The sequence below is a fragment of the Pempheris klunzingeri genome, chromosome 5, assembly GCF_042242105.1.
Source record: "Pempheris klunzingeri isolate RE-2024b chromosome 5, fPemKlu1.hap1, whole genome shotgun sequence".
NCBI classification, from domain to species: domain Eukaryota; kingdom Metazoa; phylum Chordata; class Actinopteri; order Acropomatiformes; family Pempheridae; genus Pempheris; species Pempheris klunzingeri.
In genome coordinates, this window is record NC_092016.1 from 10,499,282 (window position 1) to 10,521,660 (window position 22,379).

The 22,379-nt window shown below is 40.4% G+C and overlaps 3 protein-coding genes across 4 annotated transcripts; 1 reads left to right on the top strand and 2 right to left on the bottom strand.

The window, feature by feature from the left end:
* Positions 1-3,876: 3,876 nt before the first annotated feature.
* On the bottom strand, positions 3,877-6,907 carry edc3 (enhancer of mRNA decapping 3 homolog (S. cerevisiae)). 2 transcript variants are annotated; one of them, XM_070831118.1, is made up of 7 exons: positions 6,865-6,907; positions 6,464-6,629; positions 6,133-6,359; positions 5,710-6,048; positions 5,462-5,615; positions 4,791-5,008; positions 3,877-4,682 (listed from the first exon to the last, which is right to left on the bottom strand). In XM_070831118.1, the coding sequence occupies exons 2-7, from the start codon at positions 6,625-6,627 to the stop codon at positions 4,348-4,350; spliced, it is 1,437 nt and encodes a 478-aa protein (XP_070687219.1). In that variant the 5' UTR covers positions 6,628-6,629; positions 6,865-6,907; the 3' UTR covers positions 3,877-4,347. The 2 variants fall into 2 exon arrangements, with proteins under 2 accessions (XP_070687219.1, XP_070687220.1); XM_070831119.1 differs by lacking the exon at positions 6,865-6,907 and having other exon boundaries at positions 6,464-6,678.
* Positions 6,908-8,220: 1,313 nt separating this feature from the next.
* Positions 8,221-15,218, top strand: LOC139201217 (uncharacterized). Its single transcript, XM_070830484.1, has 23 exons — positions 8,221-8,253; positions 8,339-8,403; positions 8,512-8,797; positions 8,967-9,061; positions 9,148-9,283; positions 9,388-9,513; positions 9,659-9,784; positions 9,946-10,050; positions 10,149-10,298; positions 10,379-10,605; positions 10,723-10,987; positions 11,078-11,145; positions 11,240-11,303; positions 11,435-11,543; positions 11,679-11,721; positions 11,812-11,881; positions 12,161-12,298; positions 12,365-12,440; positions 12,532-12,614; positions 12,704-12,802; positions 13,611-13,754; positions 14,602-14,662; positions 15,016-15,218. The coding sequence occupies exons 1-23, from the start codon at positions 8,221-8,223 to the stop codon at positions 15,216-15,218; spliced, it is 2,772 nt and encodes a 923-aa protein (XP_070686585.1).
* Positions 15,219-16,102: 884 nt separating this feature from the next.
* syt18b (synaptotagmin XVIIIb) lies at positions 16,103-19,542 on the bottom strand. The gene is made up of 5 exons (XM_070830485.1): positions 19,398-19,542; positions 18,081-19,093; positions 17,440-17,596; positions 16,363-16,523; positions 16,103-16,249 (listed from the first exon to the last, which is right to left on the bottom strand). The coding sequence occupies exons 1-5, from the start codon at positions 19,540-19,542 to the stop codon at positions 16,103-16,105; spliced, it is 1,623 nt and encodes a 540-aa protein (XP_070686586.1).
* Positions 19,543-22,379: the final 2,837 nt, after the last annotated feature.

Here is a 22,379-nt window from a genome sequence, read left to right on the forward strand (position 1 = left end):
CAAACTGAGAAGCATTTAATATCAACCCTCTGCAAGTCACACATTTCACACATTCAAGTGCTGCCGGAGTTACAAAACAGGTGAGAGTTCCCAGAAAAATGTCAAAGCTCCGAGGCTCTGTTGCATGCTCACCTTCCCCAGTCAACAGGAAACCGTCATCATTATTAATAACATTATCCACCACATTGTGACGGTGCAATGTGAACAGCTGCACGGTGAGTCTGCTGCACCCCAGGAGCCAGAGGAAGTAGCACAAGTTTGAAGGAGGAGGATGTTAATAATGCCACGTCTGTCATGAAATCACACATGTATCTATTTTTGCTTTACTGTAAAGCCCTTTGAGCTGCATTACATAATAGAAAGTGCAGATAAAGGCTTGATTATTTTGCAGCCTACACATCACAGCCAATCCAAACCCCACTGCTTTCTGCTGATCGAATTTAACTCCATCTGGAGTGAAACAAACCAGCCGATGAGCCTACACAGGTAGCTATGTTTTGTGAGAGCACACCAGAGCACAGCAGCTTCACTGAATCTATGAGCAACGGGTCTATTTCAAAATAAAACTCTTACCTGTTTGCAGGAAAACCCGAGAGATTTAAGTCACTAACAGGTGATTCGGCTACTGTCTGGCGCCTGTTTTCATCTGACAGCAAGCAAAATCCCCATTCACGAAATAAACAAGCGGCTGTCGATGTCGAAGCGCAAAACACATCAAGTCCCGACGAGGAAGTGAAATCTGTCTCAGGTGACCAGAAACTTCACAAGTCCAAAAGTGCCTCAATAAAACCAGACTGCTGTTGGTGCGCCTCCTGTCAACATCATTTGGAAAAGTAGGCTTGTTTGGAGGAAAATGAGCTTTTCTACCAGCGTGCCGCTGCAGCCTCGACGGTGGAAAATGTAAAGTGAGTCAGAAAAACGCGAGAACTCAACTGGATTAAACAAACATGCAGCGATGAAATAAATGTGATTCAGAGTAATTTGCGTCAACTTCAGGCTGCCCCACTCCTTCACCCCGTCAGAAACATTCAAGTTTTTTTGCCCCACCTTGATTCTGCAGTGCACATGCGCGTTAATGGTAAACCAGTCTGGCTAAAAATGGATCACCGGGTCTATTTGAGTCAAGTTGGTGAAGGAATTTGATCATCAATGTTTTCAAAGAAAGCCCACAAAGAAAAAAAAAATGGTGGAAGATTTTTTTTTTATTTATTTGTTGTTTCAATCTGCAGACATGACACAAGAGGACTGCAAAGTATTTTAGCACAATGTGAACTTCGCTCTCAAAAGGAAACCTCCCACTGGCTGATTTAATGCCATTTATCTGAACTGCAAAACTGATCTCGCTTTGGACTAAACATCCAGTGCAGATCAGAGAATCTTAAACATGTAAACGAACTCTTAAAAAGCATAAACAACTTATGCTTTATACAGATTTTTTTTCCTGCCAAAAGAACTGTTCACATTTCAAAGAGAAATAACTCTCAGGAAATAGTACAAGGTACATAAAGCTGCCATTACACACCAGAATAAGGAAGTGCCACCAAAAGTTTAGTTTGATAGCCCCCTGGTGGCCAAGGAGGAACACATCTCATCTCATGTTCACATTCAGTAACTGGCAGATGTTTCCAGGCCAGACTTGTCTCAACACATGACACACAACACATCAGGCCTGAGGAATGTTGGAGAAAGGACAAAACCATTGTGCATGAAAGTAATTTTCACTAAATCAGCCTAAGAGGCCTGTGCAGGCTCGTGTGCACAAAGAAAAAACAAGTAAAATGTTAGTATTCTTTAATCCTCCTGAGACCTTTGTGCTCGGACACATCATCTCACCATGAGCCATGTCCTAGATGATGTTTTTAACATCTGCTTCACTTCAGCCTGTTCTAGACTTCACTGACCTCAATGATACAACATTTAAGGACATGTTGATGTGCACAATGTGCACTTCAGGTAAAGACCGGTGAACTAAAAACAGCCTCTGTTCTGGTCACGTTTCAAATTTTAAACTAATGTCGTCTTGTTACACAACAAGCAAAAGGGTTTGACTTGCAGTGAAACAAGTAAAGATCTGGAAGTAGATACGTCTGTGACCCGTCTGTCTGGGCCTCAAGACAAGCAAGCAGCTCTTGTATTTCACAGTCTACACTTAAATGTCATGGTAAATACCACTTATGTTATATAAAACCAATTACTCCCAAAAAGGAGTAGGAGGGAATGGCAATGTCATAAAAAGAAAAAAATAATCAGCAATTTTTTTTCAATCTGGTTCAAAGAGGACACTCAGTGCAGGATGTTGGATGTTGATCACTCTGAGTTTGGATCAAGACAATTCACCCAAAAATGCATTTCCATCCCAAACATACGGAGCTACTTGTTTTGTAAACCAACACATCTTTTCTCAAATAACTGTCTACATTCAAACCTCCACAGTAAATATTCAGTCGTGCAGTTTTAAACTTTAAGGACCATACCAGTGGTTTTTAGCTAATTTATTAAAAAGCTGTTGCATTTTACATCATATTTAACCATCTGCAAACCATGCTGCTGTATTTTATAAATTTAGATGCAGTTGTCCTTCCAGAAATCCATTGACTTCTATTAATTTCAATATAACATAAAAATCTACTAGAACACTCTTGACATTTCAGTCCATCATCACAGACAGGGTCAAGTATGCATTGGTTTTTTCAGCGTGATGCAGCACAGGCTTTTGAAATCCACGATTAAACCATGACCACACAACAGTCAATATGAACTGATGGTCAATGTGATGGATTACATGACTGACATATTTCTTAGAGTCTGCTAATAGATTTTTAGTGATAATTGGAGACCAACGGAAAATATAAAAAAATTTAAAAGAAAAACTGCAGCCTGCATTTAAAACGGTTAGCACAAATGTTAAATATACATGATTTGTAGTTAAGGGACGCAAATTTCCAAATACTCTGGTATGGTCCTTTACCCGATACAATAGAGAGCCAAAATGAAAAGCAGAACTTCCAGGTTCTGTTCCAGGAAATCAGAGAAACTCGTTCAAAATCTCACTGGCATTTGTAACAATGCTAATAACTAAAAATACAGCATTGGAACAAAGACTTTCTCAACAAGAGGTTGTGTTATATGATGGGTTTAAACAAGGATGGGAGTTTTTGTCCAATATCATTTCTTCAAAATGTATTTTCTTAGCAGCCTTTAACATACACCATCCCCATAAGGCCTTGATGTTTTAAGGATATGGATGAAACCCAGTTATAATGACCTACATACTTGTACTGCCATGCTTGTTTTTTCACTGGAGCTGTATTTTTTTCTGTAGTAGTGAAGTAATCATAATTTAACTTTGCCAGGTTTCAATTTCTTATAGCAAGTGCTGTCATAGATGCCAAATTCTAATATACTGACTGTAAACTCCAGAAACAAGCTGAACTCTTTCAGAAAGACCACAGAAAGGAATAATGAATGCACAACTGCACAACTGAGTTACAAATGCTAGCCTGGATGTGAAATCATTGTGGTTCTCTACTGTAGCAAAATATAATCAGTAAAAAATTTTCCTACACTAAAAAACCAGATCACTAGAAGTTTTGCATGCCGTTTCATCTCGTCAAAGCCCTTATCACCAGTGTCTAACTTCACGGAAAAACTGCTGTTATCTGGATTCTCTCCAGTAGCTGCCACATTCAACTCTGGTTTAGTTTGAAAACACAGCATTACTCACATAAATGACAAATATTCCACATGAGCTTGTTTGAATTTTCTATCCTAATAAAACGTCAGACAACAGTGCTGCAGCGTATTGGCAACGTCATTAGCAATGGTAACACCAATATAAGTTGGATCCACATTAACGCAATAACATTGCATTTGCATGTATTATATGGTGGATCTTTATTTACTGGATGGCCTTTGGAATGAGGTTAGATTACAATGACATTCAGAAAATTCTGAGATTGTCTCATTAAACTTAAAACTAAACACTATGTGGTATTACTTTTGACACTTCAGCTGTATTTTTGAAAATCTATCTTCTAAATATCTTGTAAGATGACGTAAATACAACGATATCTACACAACTGCTGAAGCCTCTAATGATCAACACAATCATTTTATCAATAAAGCTCTTTCCTATCCCACCCATTTGCACTCAGTCCTTGCAGAACTAATGTACCAGGCAGTGGTCCTTCGGAATGAAGGAAAAGTCCCATTCACATGTTGATGGGTTAGAAACTTAATGGATGAAGTGATAAAGAGCTGAGGCTCTGGAATACACAGTAAGGCGCCAAAACCAAAATGGTCATGGAGGGTGAAAGATTCAATCTGTCATGTTGACCATTAGTCCCATTATGCAGAGTGCAAGGGGATGACAAATTTGCACCCAAAAGGAGACCGATACTTGATTCCCACCTCCTGGAACACCTGGCGAGGGATACCTATGTCACACAGGTAAACCCTGCCAGCACCCTCGGCCAGGGGAAGGGGGAGGCAAAGAGAGAGGGACCATTTGGCTTCGACTGCCTGCCCCTGTCCACTACCAGGAGGGTCTAAGCTGAGAACTGGTGCTCGGTTCTGGTTAGCCCAGTCTGCTGCCGCTCGGTACCAAGGCTGATCCATCAGGAATGTGTTCTCGTGACAGTCCAGGCAGTTAATGATTAGGTCCACTGGCGTGTCTGGAAGGTCTGTGAAGTCAGAAAATAAAGAAAAATCTCAAGGTATAGCTTTTTTTACCTGACCTAATATACCTATGACCTAAAGTAAAAAAATAAAAGGTAGAAAAATATGCCCACCTTTGATACTTGACACCTGTTTGCCAACAGTCTTGTTGAAAAGTGTGAGCTCACTGGTGACCGAGTCAATCATCTTCACAAAATTGGGTAGAAACAGGATGACCTCCACCTCATGATTGGCCAGCTGACGACCACAGCTGATGCCCTGGGCTCCCTGAACATGAGGGCCACACAGCAAAGCCACTGTGGGACGCTGGTGTAAATTTTTTGGAGTGAATCTGGAAGAAACATGGAAAGAAAATAAGTTGCTTTCCTGAATTTTGTAAACTCATATTTGGCATATAAAACAGTAAAATTCCTAAGTATCAGTTTCTAATCTACAGTATCTAATATTTAAATAAATGAGCAAGACATTACATAATCATGTAAATATGTAAAGAAAAAATATGTAATATGTAAATGTGAAATGTCATCATGCTTCTTCTCTGATTATTTAAGGTTGGCTTATTTGATCAGTATTGGACATTTTTTGGCACAACTGATAATGTGCTTTGCTAAAAACACTAAGCCACTATAATCAGTCACTACTTTCTATGAAAAATTAACACTATACTGGCGAGAGGTTACTAGAGGATACTAGGTGAGCAGTCAATAAATTACAAGTAGGACTCGACTGTCATTTAGCTGAGGCTGTTTTCATCTGTGCTTAGAAACAATCAGTGCATGATTACCGGTTGGGCCCACCCAGCAATGTAAGTGCCATCTGACTGGCACACACTCCAGTCATCTCAAGTCTTCGCTCCAGTGAGAGACCATAACGTTCAGCGACTGACAGCAGACGCTTGTGTAGCTCATAGGATACGCTGGGTACAACAAGCCCAGAGTCTGTATGGAAAAAAAAGGACAAAGGTATATACCAGTCTACTTTAGATCATTTGCCTTCACTACCATTTATTTCATTACAATGTGAAACACTTACCAGTGCAGTACTCTTTGGCCCCAGGCTGCGGTACAGTAATCTGTCTGTACACAATAGGTTTTGCCTCCAGGATGTTTTCGTCATGACGGTACCTTGAGGGCGTCTGCTCTTGAGGCGTACCTCGTGACCTTGCACCATTTCGGCGCTCTGATATGTCGATTTCTGAGAAAACTGCTGCTTTGTCAAAAAGAGCCAAGTTTCCTTCAAAATCAAAGTCTGTATCCAGCCCGTCATCCATACCATCCCCAAAACACTCGTCGTCTCTGTGCTTCATCTGACCATTTTTCACCCCGTTCTTTTTGGGTGTTGCTTGGTTTGACCCTCGACTACTAGATGACCCTGATAAGGAAAATACATAGTAAATCTCAACATAGCTACAATCTGAAATAGACTTTTTGTAAATGAGTTGCACATTGTACTTACAGGAGTTGTGTCTTCGGCGGAATCCTTTTGGCTGGCCTGGTACATCCAGGTGACGCTCTCCATAGCTTTTAGAGCAGTGCTGAGGGGAGTTAAGTTTCTCCACAGATCTGGGATCAGCCTTTGGGACTGAAACTGGGGCACTACTTATCTTTGTAGATGCAGAAGAGCTATTCCTTGCATTGCCATTTCTGATGTCTAAAATCTTTAATTCCTTTATGTCAATGGCACTGCAGAAAAGGGGGGAAGAGCAACAGGAAAAAACAATCGCTATGAATCAACTCCATCTGTGAGAAACACCCATGGGAGAAGACAATTTGTGGCTGAGCTTTACCTGAATGTGACTTCGGGCACAGGGCACTTGACTCCATTATGGAAAGGCTGTCTTAAGGAGATGGTTTGGCTGGACTGGTCCACAGACACCACCTCTCCTTGATAGACCCCCAGTGTTGGCCCACAGTTAATTGACACCAAACTACCCAACCAATCCGCAGCCATGACTATACAAAGATAAAAAATATATAAGTTAATTAAACGTTACTTGTCAAAGACGCGTTGTAGTAACCAGTAAACTTTCTGACAGCAGGACATCAGAAATAGTCCTTGCTTGATGTTACCGAATAGTTATGCTAACTGACTAGCCTTAGCGTCGGCCTGTTATCTGGCTAAGTTACTATTTAACGTTGATTTCAGGACGCTGTATTTCCTCAAACATCTGGCTTTAAAGTGTTGTACCTTTCCGGAATCAATGCGAAGCACACTTTTTTTTCAAAAACACAAATGAATAAGGAAGCTAAGTGCTGAAAGAAAAATGTTCCTCCTTGCTAGCTTTTAGCTTCTTGAATAGTCAATAGCTGTTGCTGCTGTTGACGTCTGGATGACTACTTCCGGCTTCCGGTTGCTTCCAACAATAAAATATTTTTCAAGATAAGAGCTTAACTGTGAAACATTTGTACCCAGTGGTGAAATCTGACACACTACGATTTCTGGTGGTTATCAGACATTTATGCTGTTTAATGTTTTATTTTGCTTAATTTCAAATGCTGTGTCACATGTAACACTTTTGACAATCTGATCATAATCTGTGATGTACAATATTTTTGAAAGACAGCATCGAAAAACTGACCAGCACATGCTGGTACAATTTAGATTTAGTCAGCAGCGTGCAATTTTTCACACTGAGCTGTTGAGTATTAGCATGCTTATATTGGCATGATACCATATGACAGTTGATCACATGCTTGCTTATCCTTAGAGCTAAAATAAAATAATTAAAAAATAATAAAAATAAATAATAAAAAATACCTATCAAAGAATATAATTTTAAAGCATTTTTTCCTCTGTGCGTGCCTTAAGACATTCATTACAACCCTTGACACATTTGCTGTCATAAATAATTCACCATGGGTAAGGTATGTGTGTTATTTTCTCAATCTGGGTGATGTTCTTAACAGCTCATGTCAGCCGAGCTCGTCAGCAGACTGAGTGAGATCATGTGGAGACTATCCCAGAAGTGTTGGCACATGACACACCCACCCCACTGCATCCTGTGTACAGAGGTTACCATAGATACTCAGTTCAAGGGCTGTACACTGAAAAGCTTGCAATCAAAGCTGTGTGAGGCTTACAAACAGGTCAAATGAGCTGGGACAGGAAAGTGGAGAGAATGGAGAGAGTTTCTGCAGCGAGGTACCTCAGACTGTCTTTCTTATTAATCACATTTTTATACATTTGATCAGACATATTTGTATTTAGTTATGAAAAAGGAAGTAATCAAGAAATCTCTAATATGAGCAAATGATTCTGTAGATCACAAGCTCACTGTAATAATCATACAGTGTTAAAACTAGTTGTTTACCATCAAGCAAGCAGTGGAACTATCAAGACACATGATCCAAGAATAGCCCCACTCCTCGAGCTGCCACCTTTGTGTGAAAATCTATCCCTGTTGCCTGGGCAGACATGTGGGGAGATGAGGATTGTCACCTCTCCCATACAAAGGGAAGTGATAGTTTGGATCTAGGAAGACACTACAAGATGTTCAGACCCTCATGCAGAAGTTCAAGTCCATTTTCTCTCACAGACCTCGACATGTGGGACACCAGATCTCACTTTACAGCCCAGGTAAGACCCAGATATACTCTTATTTGAGGTAGAAAACAAGGTTCAAAGTGTAGTTATTTTAAAAACGTGTGTTTGTCTTTGTTAGACCTCAGCATGGTGTGGTATGGCGACTGTCTCTGGGACAGGATTTGTGTCCCAAGTCAGCACAAGGTGAAGGGATAATTCATACAAGTTTTTAAGCAACAAAGACCCAATAATATCATTTTCCAAGTCTGGGTGGTGTAATACATCCTGGTTGGTTTTCTGTATTTATTTCAGCACATCAGGGAGCACCGATAGCTTCAGAAAGAGTGAGCCTGGTCTCAGGAAGTGGCAATCATTGTCCCATCTGGCGCCCGGAGGTGCGACACGATCCTTTCCTCCATCTCCAGGGGCTGCATTAAGGGCTGTTAGAGGTGAAAGTAGCCTCAGACAAGCAGAAGTAGGGCAGTGGCTGCAGGGTGCTCATGAGCATCTAGACATTCAGCTGAACAGACCGAAGGCCAGAAATTCACATCTGAGCTACAATATAACTACAGCACAACTGCTGGACATGAAATATAAGGTAAAAAAATGTCTATGGGAACAAATTCTATGATCTACCTTTTAGCATTTTCCCCCTCCCCTTGCCTGTGGTTGTTTTGGTGACGGTTTAATTGTTTCTCTGCTTTGAATAGGTGTTTGGTATGAGTTTCAGTTGCACACCCTTTATTTTGCACTGATGTGTTTCACAGCAGCTGTCAGAAGCAATGAGTGCTCTTAAGGAGGAGAAGGGGGCAGCTAAATTATCCCAATCTGAAAAGAGTCGGCAACAAGAGCTTCATGAAAAGTAAGAGAACCAAAAGACATGGAAAGGAAACTTTGAATGTCTTTAAAAAAAAGCTTTAAATTCCTCATGTGAAATTCACTCACAAGGGTCCTACAGCTGGAGAGGGACCTGCTGCAAATGAGGTCTACTTTGGACAGAGAGAGCAATGCTCAACCAACTGAAAAAACTCCCGACTCACTTAGCAGTACGTTACCAATCAGTCAAGAAGACTTTAACGGACAGGTGTGTTAGATTTGCAAGTTATGGAAATGAACTTGTGTTCTAAATAATGCATTTTTCTGTTAATTGTTTGCCAAGTATTGCTTTTATGCATGGCTTTAATCCAGGAGAAGCAGAGGGTCGACACAGAGGTGTACAAGCTGAGAGAAGCTCTGAGAAATGCTGAGGTGAGAGCAAAGACACAAGAAGAAGAACGAAACCAGGCACTCCAGAAACTCAAGACTTTTACAGAGGTCAGTTTAAAAATGTATACTGGAAATCTCAAAATGTTCTGTTGATACTCGTCATTCAAATGTCACACTGCATTTGTCTAGCCATTTTCTTGTCACTCCATAATTACACGTTCAGGCTATGTGCATTTTGTTTCTTCATACATAGACACAGAGGACACAGTTGGATGAAATAGATGAGCTGACCCAGAGGCTTAGCAACACAAGACAGAATCACTCTGAAGTGCAAGAACAGCTGAGTGAAGCTAACAACAAGATCAGCCAAGCATGCCTGGTCAGTTCTCTGTATCTGATTCAATATTATCTATCTACACACACACACACATATATATATATATATATATATACACACACACACACACACACACACACACACACACACACACACACACACACACACATATATATATATAATTTATATTTCATTCTTTTCAGGAAAAAGCCATCTTGTCGGCTCAAGTGTTAAAGCTGGAGGACAATATAAAAGAACTGAAGGCCAAACTGAGCCGAGATGTGTCTTACAAAGATCAGTTGATCCAGGTATCATATGTAATGTTTAAGTAATGTCTGAGGCATCTAAGATCACAATGTCATATTATAAAGTAATGACTTCTTTTTCTAACATGTGAATTCTATAGGAGAAAGCAGATCTGCAGAACAGGGTCCAGGTCCTAGAACAAAGTTCAGAAGGTTGCGAGGTCCTCATCATTCAGGCCGACACTGATTCAAACAACAAACGTGATCAGGAAATTGTTCTGTTGAAGCAGGAGTCAAAGGCTCTCAGAGAGGTAGAAAGATTTATCTTTTTGTTAAGTTTCATTTTTTCCGACTCCTTTATTAAATGATCCCTGTTGTGTCTGTACACCAGGTTAATGAAAAACTGACATTTGAGACTGAAGAGATTAAGGAGAAACTGAAAACATCACAGTCTGAGCTACAGGAAATAACAGAAGAGAGGGTGGTCAACTCCAAACAGATCAAAGATCTGCAGGCAACATGCTCTCAGCTGCTCAGAGAAAAAGAGGAACGAGGTAAAATGAATGAAGTTCGACATGAGGAGCTAACAGAGATGAAAGAGCAGTGCTGCCAGCTCAGGTGGGATCCAACGCTATTCTTCAATATTTAAATATATGATAATTCTTTTTATTTTCAGCAATGCAATGTACTATCATATAACCTCTCTTTACTGAGACCTTCAAATTATGTTTCCAGAGAATCTTTGGAAGGTTTGAAACTAGAAAAACTGAAACTGCAGGATCAGTGTCTGTGTTTGGAGGCCGAGGTCTTTGAGAGGGAGGAGAAGCTACACCTACAGGAGGAAGAGTATCGTAAACAAGACGCAGTGAGTTCCCAGATCACCAAGGACCTAAAAGCTATGGTGTCACACTGGACAGAGAAATGGCAAAAGGTGGCTTTGACCCTGCAGGCTACGCAGGAAGAGCTGGAGAAGCTAAAAAAAAACAAGTCCAGAAATGAGGTAAGACTTTACTACCTCCTTAAAACAACTTCATACCACAACAGTGCATTCAGATGCATCCAAATCACAAAATGAAAAATCTAATTTCAGCTCCAAGCAGAAGCTTTAGATCAGACAGGTGAGATTGAGAAGCTTGAGGACGAGGGCCGGAAAGACAAGTGAGTCAATATTGTAAATCATGAATTTGACTAATTAATTGCACTCTCAATCTCACACATCTTGCTGTAATAATACATATTTGTGTTCCGACAGACATGAAATTGAGAATCTGCTGCAGCACAAGGCTAATATGGAGACAGTGCTGACCAGAGCCAAGGTAGCATATCCCTGAAAAGCTTGTGCTTGCGAACTTTTATTCTCAGTGTGATGGCACTGAGATTATCTAATTGTTAAAATGTAGTAAATATATATATAGGGGTTATTTAACTCTATGCTTTATATCAATAGGAATCTGAGTCACTGCTAAGGCTCGAGCTTGACGCGTGCAAACAAGAGCTGGAGCTGGAAAAGAGCAGGAGTCAGGCGCTGTTTCACAGATATAAAGATAAAGGTGAAGGTGAATCTATGTCTCAGCTCTCTACGGCATCTGCAAATGTCACTGCACAGTGAAGTGTCCCACTCCAGAGAATACATGTCGTTTTATTCTTCAAACACTAGGGGGTGTAAAACTGCTTTGACCTTGTATTTGCAGGTTGCAAAGCCATGCAGACTGAGGACACAGAGACAGTGACAGAGTGAGCAGATTTTGATGAGATTTTCATTTTCAAAATGCACCACCAGCAAATGCTTAAAATGAAATTCTGTGATCTGTCTCTGTTTATCAGCTTATCAGAATCCTCTTTGTTTTGGGTACCACCATCAGACTCCCAGAGCAGCCTCAACAAATCCCCTCAGGTAACGACATGTTCCTCCCTCACTGAACTGAATATCCAACAGTCACGGTGCAATTACATATGTCATACATATGTTGTACATACATGACATGAAATAAAGTATTCTAGAGTAAATATTTAGAGTAAATATTTTGTGTGTAGAATATTGGCTGCTAATGTTTCAAAAGCTGATGCAAAAATTGTCTGAAAAAGAGAAGGAACTGAGTGGAAAGTAAGCTTTCTGATGACTTATTGTTTTAAAGACAGGGAGTGAGTATGTAACAGGTTTCATCTTCACAAGGAAGAGTCTTTGAGCAGCGTAGAAAGGCTGAGAGAGATGGAAATAAATGAGGCTGAGCTCAAGATTTCTGTTCTGGAGGTCAAGGTGCAGTCGCTGCACCTAAACAGTCTCAAACACACGGACCTGTGCTACCAGCAGGTGCGCTGACTGGGGAATGAACCAGCTTATCTCCTCTCCTTTATCCTCTGTGTTTCTCATGAAAAGGCCTCTGAATGTGGTCCAGAAGACGGAAGTCAAGCAAATGTGTCAACCACTGACTCACTGAGGACCCAGCCAGAAGGTGTGAGCCTACTTTTGAACAAGCTACAGAGGACAGTATGTTGACTTTACTCTCTTGTTCAGTGCTAAAACTCCTGCTGCATATTTTTCAGAGACCAGGAGGAGGGTAGATCAGCTGCAACAGGAGAAAACACTGGCAGTACAGAAGATTCAAACTATAAAGCAGCTTTACCAGGTGAATTAAATTATATAAAAGTAACACCTCTAAAGATGACCTGCTGTGGATGTTGTGAACATAATAAATGACAGACTCTTTGTCTGCAGGTCAAAGATGAGAAATCATCTGTTGAAGATAAGAAGGATAAAACTGTCTACCCAGTTAATCTGGAGACGGACCAGCAGAGGAGGATGGTCACTGAGCAGGTATACACAGTTCACCTTTTTTATCCAGTGGTGTGTCTCTAGGGAAACTAATGTTGGTCTACTTTGGTTAAGATGGAAACACCTCAATAACTACTGGATCGATTGACCATGAAATGTAGTTTCTCAGAGGATCAATCTTTGATGATCCCCCGGCGTCTTCTCTAGTGCCAAAAGAAGGCTCACATCTGTGGTTTTCAGTGAAATGTCTCAACTATTTAATGGATTGGACCATTATCAGGTCAAAATCTGGACAAAAGTATCTAATATAGTGCATACATTTGGTCACCTAAAGCCTGCAAAACCGATGGCATTCCCACCTCAGCTATAAGTTGTGTTTAGTGCTAGTAAGCAGAGAGAGAGTGGCAAAGAGTGGTTAAGATAAAAAATTATATCCTTGTGTTAGCATTGTTGTTATGAGCATGTTAATATGCTGACATTAAGCAATTAGCTCAAAGCACCATTGTGTCCAAGTGCAGCCTCGTAGGGCTGCTCGTGTTTTATAGCTGCTATAAATGACAACAAGCCTCATAAGAGGAATGTACTGTATCTTACCATATTTATAGTTAAAGAGTCTGTTTAAGGAGCGAGAAGGAAAAGAGGGAGGAAAGGTTGACAACAGATCAGCAGCAGCTCAGACTGGAGCTTCTTCACCACACGAGAGGTCCCAAACATCGAAAGTTGTACGAGTAAGAAGCTTCAACAAATCAGCAAGGACATAGAATACTGACCAACAAACACAGATTAAATGTTTTACGCTAATGTGCACATGTGCAGAAAGAACATGCCTTGTACTTTAATTGTCATTCAGAATAATGCAGTGGAAAGGAGGAGCTGGCAGAAGGGCTCAGGGCTGATGCCGGTGGTTGAAGAGGATGAGGAAAGCAGTGACTGGCCAGGAGGGGAGTGGGGAGACCCAGCAGAGGAGAAAAACCCCCACAACCCAAGCCAACAGGTTGTAAAGGCTTAAATCACACAAAGTGGAATGATTACCAAATCCATAAGTAACCAGCCTGAGCAAGCAGTTTATGCATGCATGAGGCCAGTTTGTCCATATGTCCCTCAAAACCCTACACCTCACTGTTAAGAGCAGCAGCTAAATGACTAAAACATCAACATAAGACCCTCCATCACCACACCACTCAACTGATCATCTATATTTGTTTGTCTGAATCCTAGGATGTTTCATAAATCAGCATCTGCAACTGATGTAAATTAATATGATTAATGGTATAATCGCGGCATACAGATTATATCATGAAATTAACGCAACCACGCGCACATTCATTCATTACATACGCACATATTGTATGTGCAGACAGCACTAATCCCAGCTTTTTCAATCAAAGAGCATACAGCACACGTGGCATAACCACTTAAACACTATGTCAAATGTAGTTCGGCTATAATCTCACGTATGACTCTTTCTGCTCGGTAAATAATCGGATTTGAAGCTGAGGAGTGAACCACTCGGCTGGAACACATCTGACTCAACCATAAGAGGATAGGCAGGAGTTACAGTACAGTGACCACCATTGTATGACAATAGAGATCCAGTAGTGTCAGTAACAATAACATCCAGACATAATGTTGTAAAGTTTGTCCTAAAGTCAGTAAAAAGTCTTTACATCTATACAAAATGTGTTTAAATTTAAATTGCTATTTACAAAAAGAGAAATTAGCAAAAAATATACTTTAAGAGGCATTGATTTAAACAATATAGAAAATATCTGTCAAGCAAGCCTATAGCTCCCAATATTAAGATGAAATGAGAGATTTCAAACCATTCTCTCCTCTCCCAGATGTCAACTATGAGTGCAGAAATCAGCAATCTGAAGACAATAAATGAGAATCTGCTGCAAGGTGAAGTTGTGCATGAATTAGTGAAATAATCATTAACGTAGGTGCCGTGATGTGTCATGTGTTTTTAGTTTGTAGCCTTTGGGAACACTACCATATCTTTATCTCAGACAGGGACATATCCACAAATGCCCAAGTGGACTAAATGATGTAGGGCACATTGTTTAATAGAGTAAGAAGCTACTTTTGACATCAGTATTTTGTGGATAAATCCCTGATCTCAATTAATTCATCTTCTTCTGTCCTTGGTCTTCGATCCTCTGCATGTGTAAGAGAACAAACTTGATTTGTAATATTTGAACTATCAGTCTATGTGTAATTATTTCCCCTTATTTTTTTCTTTTTTCTTTATTTAGCCTCACTAAGTTGCAAGCAGCCAATCCAGGACTGTCCACCTGCTGCAGACAAGTCCTCTGATGCCGAAGTGCTAAACCTATTTCACTGTTCAGACGAGATTGACTCGCAGCGGAAGAAGCCACTTTCCCTCTATCCTGATGGAATATTCATGGCTAAACTTGTAGATGTCTGTAGCCCTGATGAAGATGAAGAGGACAAATGAGCTGTTTTGATAAGACTATACATAGACCAGTCATTACAGGGTGCTTCACCAGCCAACTTTGTGCCTTATAGCTTATAGTGTGTGTTCATTTTATGCAAATGAAATGTCAGGACTAACTTACTACAGCAGTTTAATGATGTGATTCAAGGAAACACTTAGGGGAGGCTTTTTAACTATTAGGAAAAGGATTGTGATGTTATTGTATACAGTCTAACAGAGTACATCTATAAAGCAGAAAATAGTGTTAATAAAAGTCAACAAGCTACCTCAGGCAAAAGGGTGTTTTATTTATATGACATGATATGGTTCTTCACATCACTTGTACATTCAGAACCTACAGCCAACAAGATATTTTAAACTTATCTTTTAAAAAATGTGAATGTACAGATGTACATGAGAGTATATAGAAAATACATTTGTGTGTATTACATGGTACACATTCAATGAATGACAAAGTGCATTTTAGTCACAGGGACTATATTACACAGGTCAGTTACATGTTGCCATGTTTTTGATTTGTTCACTGAGAGGCCAAATGGATTGATAAATTATCCAAAATTGTACAAGATCCATTTAGAAAGTCTGTTCAAAGGTGGACTATTGTTCCAAAAGTCTTTTCTCTCATGGGAGAATTCACAGGTTGATACATTTAAATAAGGCCATTGTATAAAGTTTATTGCTGAGTGTCCATATATCCATCCATTAGATGTGCAGCGTCAGTAAACACATCGTTTGATGTGTGAAGTGAAACATAAGCTGTGTGCACTTCATGGTAAAGATGACCTATAACAGCATATTTTGGATGCCAGCTGAGTTCATACAGTGCGCCAAGTCCACTGGTCACAACAATTTGTTTCAGCACACACACACAGCGTGTCAGAGCTCTATGGAGGCTCTGGTTGTACAGTGTGCCACCGTGCCTGCTCCACCTGCAGGCTGCACATATCTCTCCAGTGAGCACGTCCTGCATCTGCTGCTGCTGCACCGATTTGGACTCGACCGAGAACTTTATCCTCTGAAAGGACTTGATTCTGTTATGTAAAAAAGGAGCGGGAACATGGAATTCATAAGGTAGTTACAACACACGAAAGTCATGAAATGAATTTCATTCTGTGATGGATTGAGCTCCCAAAACAATCTTTACCTGCATGATTATGAACTCGAGCATGAGGGGCAGCTGGCTGATGTCTCCTGGAGGCAGGTCAAACAGGAAAGAAGTATTCCACACAGTGCAGGACCCTCCTTTAGTTTCTCTGCTGCTGATCACAACTCCATCATGATGCAGATTGATTTTCACCTTGTATTCTGAACACAAACATACACAGTGTGAACAACTCTATGGTAGTATAAACATTAAACATGAAGATTCAGATTAAGCTGGAGAAGGGGAAGCACTGACTTTCCCACTGTTTGCAATGGTAGGACAACACTGCAAAGTATAACTGCAAATCAAATGTAGTACTAACTTGGGTAAATCACAAAACTGAAAAACAGGCTTTTGTATGTATTCAGGGGTCACACTTTTCAGAAGGTGAAACTATTGAAAAACACACACAAGACCATCTATGCACACTGTCCAGGTACATAAACTGGATAAAAATTTGAAAATAAAATGATACCAAAGATTTTTTTACAGTCCTCATACCACCTTTCCCCCTGTAAATACAATATAAGCTATAATAAAGTAAAACATGGAGCTACAAAGCATAAAATAAATATTTTCCCCTGTCCTTATCCATAGTAATACAGTTCTGTCCACTCTCTGTAGTCTACTGTCAACACTGTCAGAATCTGGTATCAGATTATCCTCAGATTTATGTGACATACTGTACATGAAACAGATATCATAAAATCTAATGGCCCTGTATGTAGGGTATGCTTGTCTGCAATAAAAAAAAAAATAGTGCCTAGACAGGCTAATGCAAACAAAGATTAGATCTGTCAGAACAGAGATCCAGCGGAGATTGAAACATTTTCCAGAGGATTGTGAATAGTGAAGGATTAAACTACAATGTCATTAAAAAAAAGGGATGATCTCCTGCTGCACTCCGGCCCTGTAAGACATCATTTAATCCCCTAAACATTAAAAGCAAACATAGGGAATTACTTTACCTCTGCCCCTGTGAGGCAAAAGTTAGTTTTGCCCACGCATGCTTTCATGATGCATGGTGTCCTTATGGGAGTTATATCCAATTCCAGTGACATTAAATGCTGCTTTTACCTGCTGCTGCCAGCTTGTTAACCAGGTTGTTGAGGTTATCTGCTCTGAGGACCGTGGCTTTGACGCAGTGAGCCAGAGTCTGATACTGAAGCAAAATGAAGATCTGTGGAGGACAGCTAAGCGCCTTAGACATCAGCACGTTCTGTGACACCACGCTCTGCAGTCGAAGGGTAAAAGGTCAAAGAGCAGAGAGAGAAACCTCACTCAGCAAGAAACACAGCATGAGGTATTTGCTTTTTAGTGCACAAAAATCACAGCAAACAGAAGCAACACAGCAAAACAAAAATCAAACAAAATATTGATTTTTGGCCCTTTGCTTGTTTCAACACACAATTTCAACTGATTACCTCCATTTACCTCCTAGAAACTGGGCACAGCAGGACACTATTTTCCTCAGGCCCCCTGATCCACAGGGACAACAAATTCCTCAGGCTCACAGTTACTGTTATATTCAGAGCTTGAATGTTCATTCTTGATCTTGGAAACCAAGATCATATAATATATGGTTTAAATTTAAACTGAAGTGCCAAACTTGCTCAAAAGGGGGTTGAAAACCAAACACATTAATCTGGCCACACATGTATGCATCTTAACAATAAAGTCAGCACCTGCTAACAGATATTAAGTCCATAGACCAGTACCTTTTTTCGCTTCCACTTGCTTGACTTCAGCTCTTTCATGAAGTGAAATGGATGCTCTGCTGTCCAGTCTCTTCCTCCACATTCAGCCTCCAGTTCACCCAGTGTGGTGCCCATCAGGCTGGGAAGTTCCTGTGTGTATATGGTTATTCTCAGTACGCATCTTTGGAGCTCCCTCACAGAGCTCACCTTCAAAAGCAGCACCAGGCTGTGTGTCTCAGGGCTGAGGCTGCTCTGGCCAGATGCTTGTATGGGACACGGGTACAGAGGCGGCAGACTGCCCAGCACAGACAAGTCCTCCAGTCTGTGGGGTGTCCCTGTGAGGCTGAGGACTGTGACTGCCAGGGTTTGCTGCTCTGGAGAGAAGGCCATAGTGAAATGGAGGCAGGGTCTTGGTGATATTGGCTGTTGGCAGCTGATACTGGAGCCACAGCTCAGTGGAGTCAGCGGGATTGGTTCTTCAGGCATAGACGGAGACGCAGCACTGGGGCTCGTAAGCCTGCTGTGTTCACTATAAGATATACTATCTCCAGACACCGTGCAGCGCCTCTGCAGAGCTTTACATGTTTTGGACAACAGTCCCAGTTTGGGAAATGAAGGCAGGGAAGCATGACTTTGATCTATGGGTTTATAAAGGGGTGATGAAAGTGGTGGTGTGCTCAGGCGCCGCAGGGAAAAATAAGACTTTGGCTGCGTCCGTTCAGAGGCAGACCGATTAGAGAATTGCAGAGAGGTAATTTCATCCTCTGAAAAGGCAGGGCTGGTGAAAGTGGAGGGGTAGTCCAGTATATCTCCCTCCAGCTCCTCATAATGCTGTCTAGATGCTGTCGTCGCTGCTGAGGGTGGCGGGCTCTGGGCAAAGGTCACAGGCTCGGTCGGAGCTAGTGTTGACATCACGGGATCTTTGTCTGTCACTGGACATGTCCCTGACATGTCCCTCCAGCACAGAAAACATCCCAGGACCAAACACAGACAAAAGATTATCAGTCCAACCAAAAGAAGAATTTGGAGGTGAACTGCAGACATAAGAGAGAACAATTAAATCAAACAGATGGCAGCAGTTTGCGAACTGTTGAAATTTATCCTCATGGATCCCCTGGATTACACAACAAGTATGTACTATTTTACCAGAATTGCCTGATAGCATAGTCCCAGTAAAGTTAAGGGACTGGCTCTCTTTTTAAATCTGTTTTAAAACAGTATTGACTATATGTACTTTAAAGACATTACTGGTCATGGACAGGAGGAATTATTATTAAAGTAAATATAGGCATGTGGGTATTGTGTGTGTGTGTGTGAACCCATCCTTTAAGACCATACCTTCTAGTTGTTTGGTGAAAAGGACCTGCACCAGAAGCCAGAAGAAGAGTATGACCATGATGCCCTCAATCATACCCTTACAGCAGAAGAGCAGCACAGACTGCCACAGAGGCTGACCTGGGTACTCTTCATCGTGGTAGGGCATGGTGCCAATTGTGTGCTTGAGGGTTTGTCGTAGACTATTTTAAAACATCCACAAGTACAAGCCCGGAAGTCCCAGTAAAGTAGATCATTTGCCGGACTTATGAAAACACATTCTGGCTTTCAGTCCTGGACATATCTCCCCACGCAATTCTGCTCCACGGGATCAAGCAAAGCCATTGTTTTGAGTGCCACGTCACAGAAGCACTAAAATCCCTGCATCCCTCACAGGGTTTAGGTCTGAGCAACAAAATGAGTAACAAATTCAGCACAGTAGATGATATCCCCAGATTTCATTAAAAAAATATTTATCATATAGGATGTACCTCCGTGCAGAAGTTATAATCAAACAATCTTTAGCAGCTGTGGATGTGTTTTCCTGTTCAATGCTGAAAAATCATCCTGATGTTCCGACTTGGCTCAGAGTGTATTCCAGTCTTTGCCCCAGGGCAGTGATCTTGTCATCTGCAGGGTGACTTGAACAGTATTATTCCTCCCTGACAGGCAGGGCCGTGGGCGGAGATATCCACCTCATAATACCTCTTAATTTTGCCTGAAGCATCTTTCCTCTACAGTGTTCCAGATGCCAATCCAGCAGTGTCACTATAGAATAACTATCCCAACAGTAATTCCTACAACCCATCCCCCGCCATCATCCTCTGACCCCTGAGCTCTTATCTCCATTAGTGCAGCCTCTGCTGCTGAGTTCAGGAATTAAATCTCAATGGTCTTTCTGTGCTTCCTCTGCCATAAACGCATGTAGATTTTAACTTGATAAACATATTGTGATGTAAAATACTTGTGTTGTACAAATTCTGTTTGTCACCAAAGTTGCAATCTACTGATTGGTCTTAAGTGACCACAAAATCCAGGACAGGATTTTTTTTAAAAGGAACTTCTTAATTGTTTTCAGATTCAGGTTCCAGGTTAAAAGATAGTAAGAACAGAAACGTCAATGTGATGATCAAGGACTGATTAACGTGTGTGTTTATGGATGAACCCTGAACTTTAAATGGTGTGTGTCCTCCGCAAAAGGCAGAAATACCACCCCCATCTGGCCACGGACTTGTGCATTCTTGTCCTTTTATATGTACTTTGTTGTGATGGAGTAAATATTTAGATCACTGACTTAAGTAAAAGTAGCAACAATGAAATAAAGGAGACTCAATTACAAGTAACAGTACTGCATGCAAGTAAAAGTACACAGGTATCATTAGCAAAATGTTCTTAAAATATCAAAAGTACAACAAGTAAAAAGTAAAATTGGGACATCAAGTACTCATAATACTCATAATGCAGAAGTGTGTGAGTGTTGGTATTATTGATGCAAGGATGTGTAACTAGTATCTTAATATTGTAGTTATAGCCATGATGGAGCCAATTAGTTCAATCTATAATAAAGCATCATACTGATCATACATAAACTAATCATGTGTTTTCTGTGTAAAATCTTAGTTCATAGTGTAAATACATACATAGTGTAAAGCACGCTGTAACCTGGGTTTTAGAAAGTCCTAAATTAATTAGTTCATTCTCGACTTTGGGATCAAAGTCAGTGCTGTCGCTGATGAAGACTGTGAGATGCAGTTGAAAGCTGCAAAAACGGCTTAAAGAGTGATTGGACTTTGTGGTGAAATTCTTGGTACACATGGCAGATAATGTTACTCACTTATTAGGGATTTGTTCAAGCCGAAACACAACTGCAAAAAGACTACTTTACATTTTGAAATAAATGCTAAATCATATGCCTGCCAAGTGAATTATCATAACAGCTAACATTCTGAGGAATATTATATTCAACTTATCTACACAAAGGTAAAAGCACTGAGGGGTGCACAAAAGTAACACTGACTTTGTGTACAAAAAACAAAACAAAAAAAACTACCAACTTCCTACAGCACACAAGATTGTTTTATTCCTCATGGCCACATGTCCAAGAAAAATATGTTAATCAAAGACCAAAACAGAGTTAAACATCAAGCATTTTTTTTAACAGTTGTCAAGTTCACAGTGACATTTGTTTGCAATGATATGTCTACCTGATTGTCCACATACAGTATGTGTATCAAAAGATTGGTTAAATCAACACATGCTGCGTTAAGTATTGCATATTTCTCTAGAAGAGTGAGGTAGCACTGTTTCAGTGTTCACTTGTGAAAAGCTTGAGGTCATTGGCGATACATTCTCTGCGTTTATACAAATACAACACAGCAATACATTATGAGATACAGTTTAACAGCCATGAGTCCACTGATGGGACATTCCTGAGTCCAGAAGAAATTAACAAGAAACCCATACGGGAAGTCAGTTGAGGTAATTTTTTTTTCATCATTTCTATCTACATAAACCTTGTCTCTCACATTTTGGCTTTGATTCACAGCTGACATGAAATAAATGTTTTTATAATTCTGAGGTCGAGCCAAATGATTAAATAAAAAATAAAAAAGTAAAATAACACACAATGCAAACATAAACAAAAAAAATCCAACAAACCTGCAACCAATCTCCATTAAATTCTATTTGATTCCTTAGGGGAGACAACATTTCTGTGGAAACCGATAGTGTACATTATCCCTGAAATCTGCTATGAAAAGTATAAACTATGATCTTTCACTCAAGTTTAACCAAATGTTTACCCAGAGGGATACAAAATGGCTTCAGTAAAGTAATTACAGACTGGAGCTATGACATTGAGGTAAGGCTTTTTGGTCTTCAGCAGCTGCACTTTTCTTCCACACTGTTCTACTATGGAAAAAAGGCAGCTACAGAACGGTTTGATAATTAGCTATAAATGGTGACACCCAAAAAGACTTAGACTTAGAATTGGTTCTCACTGCTCAG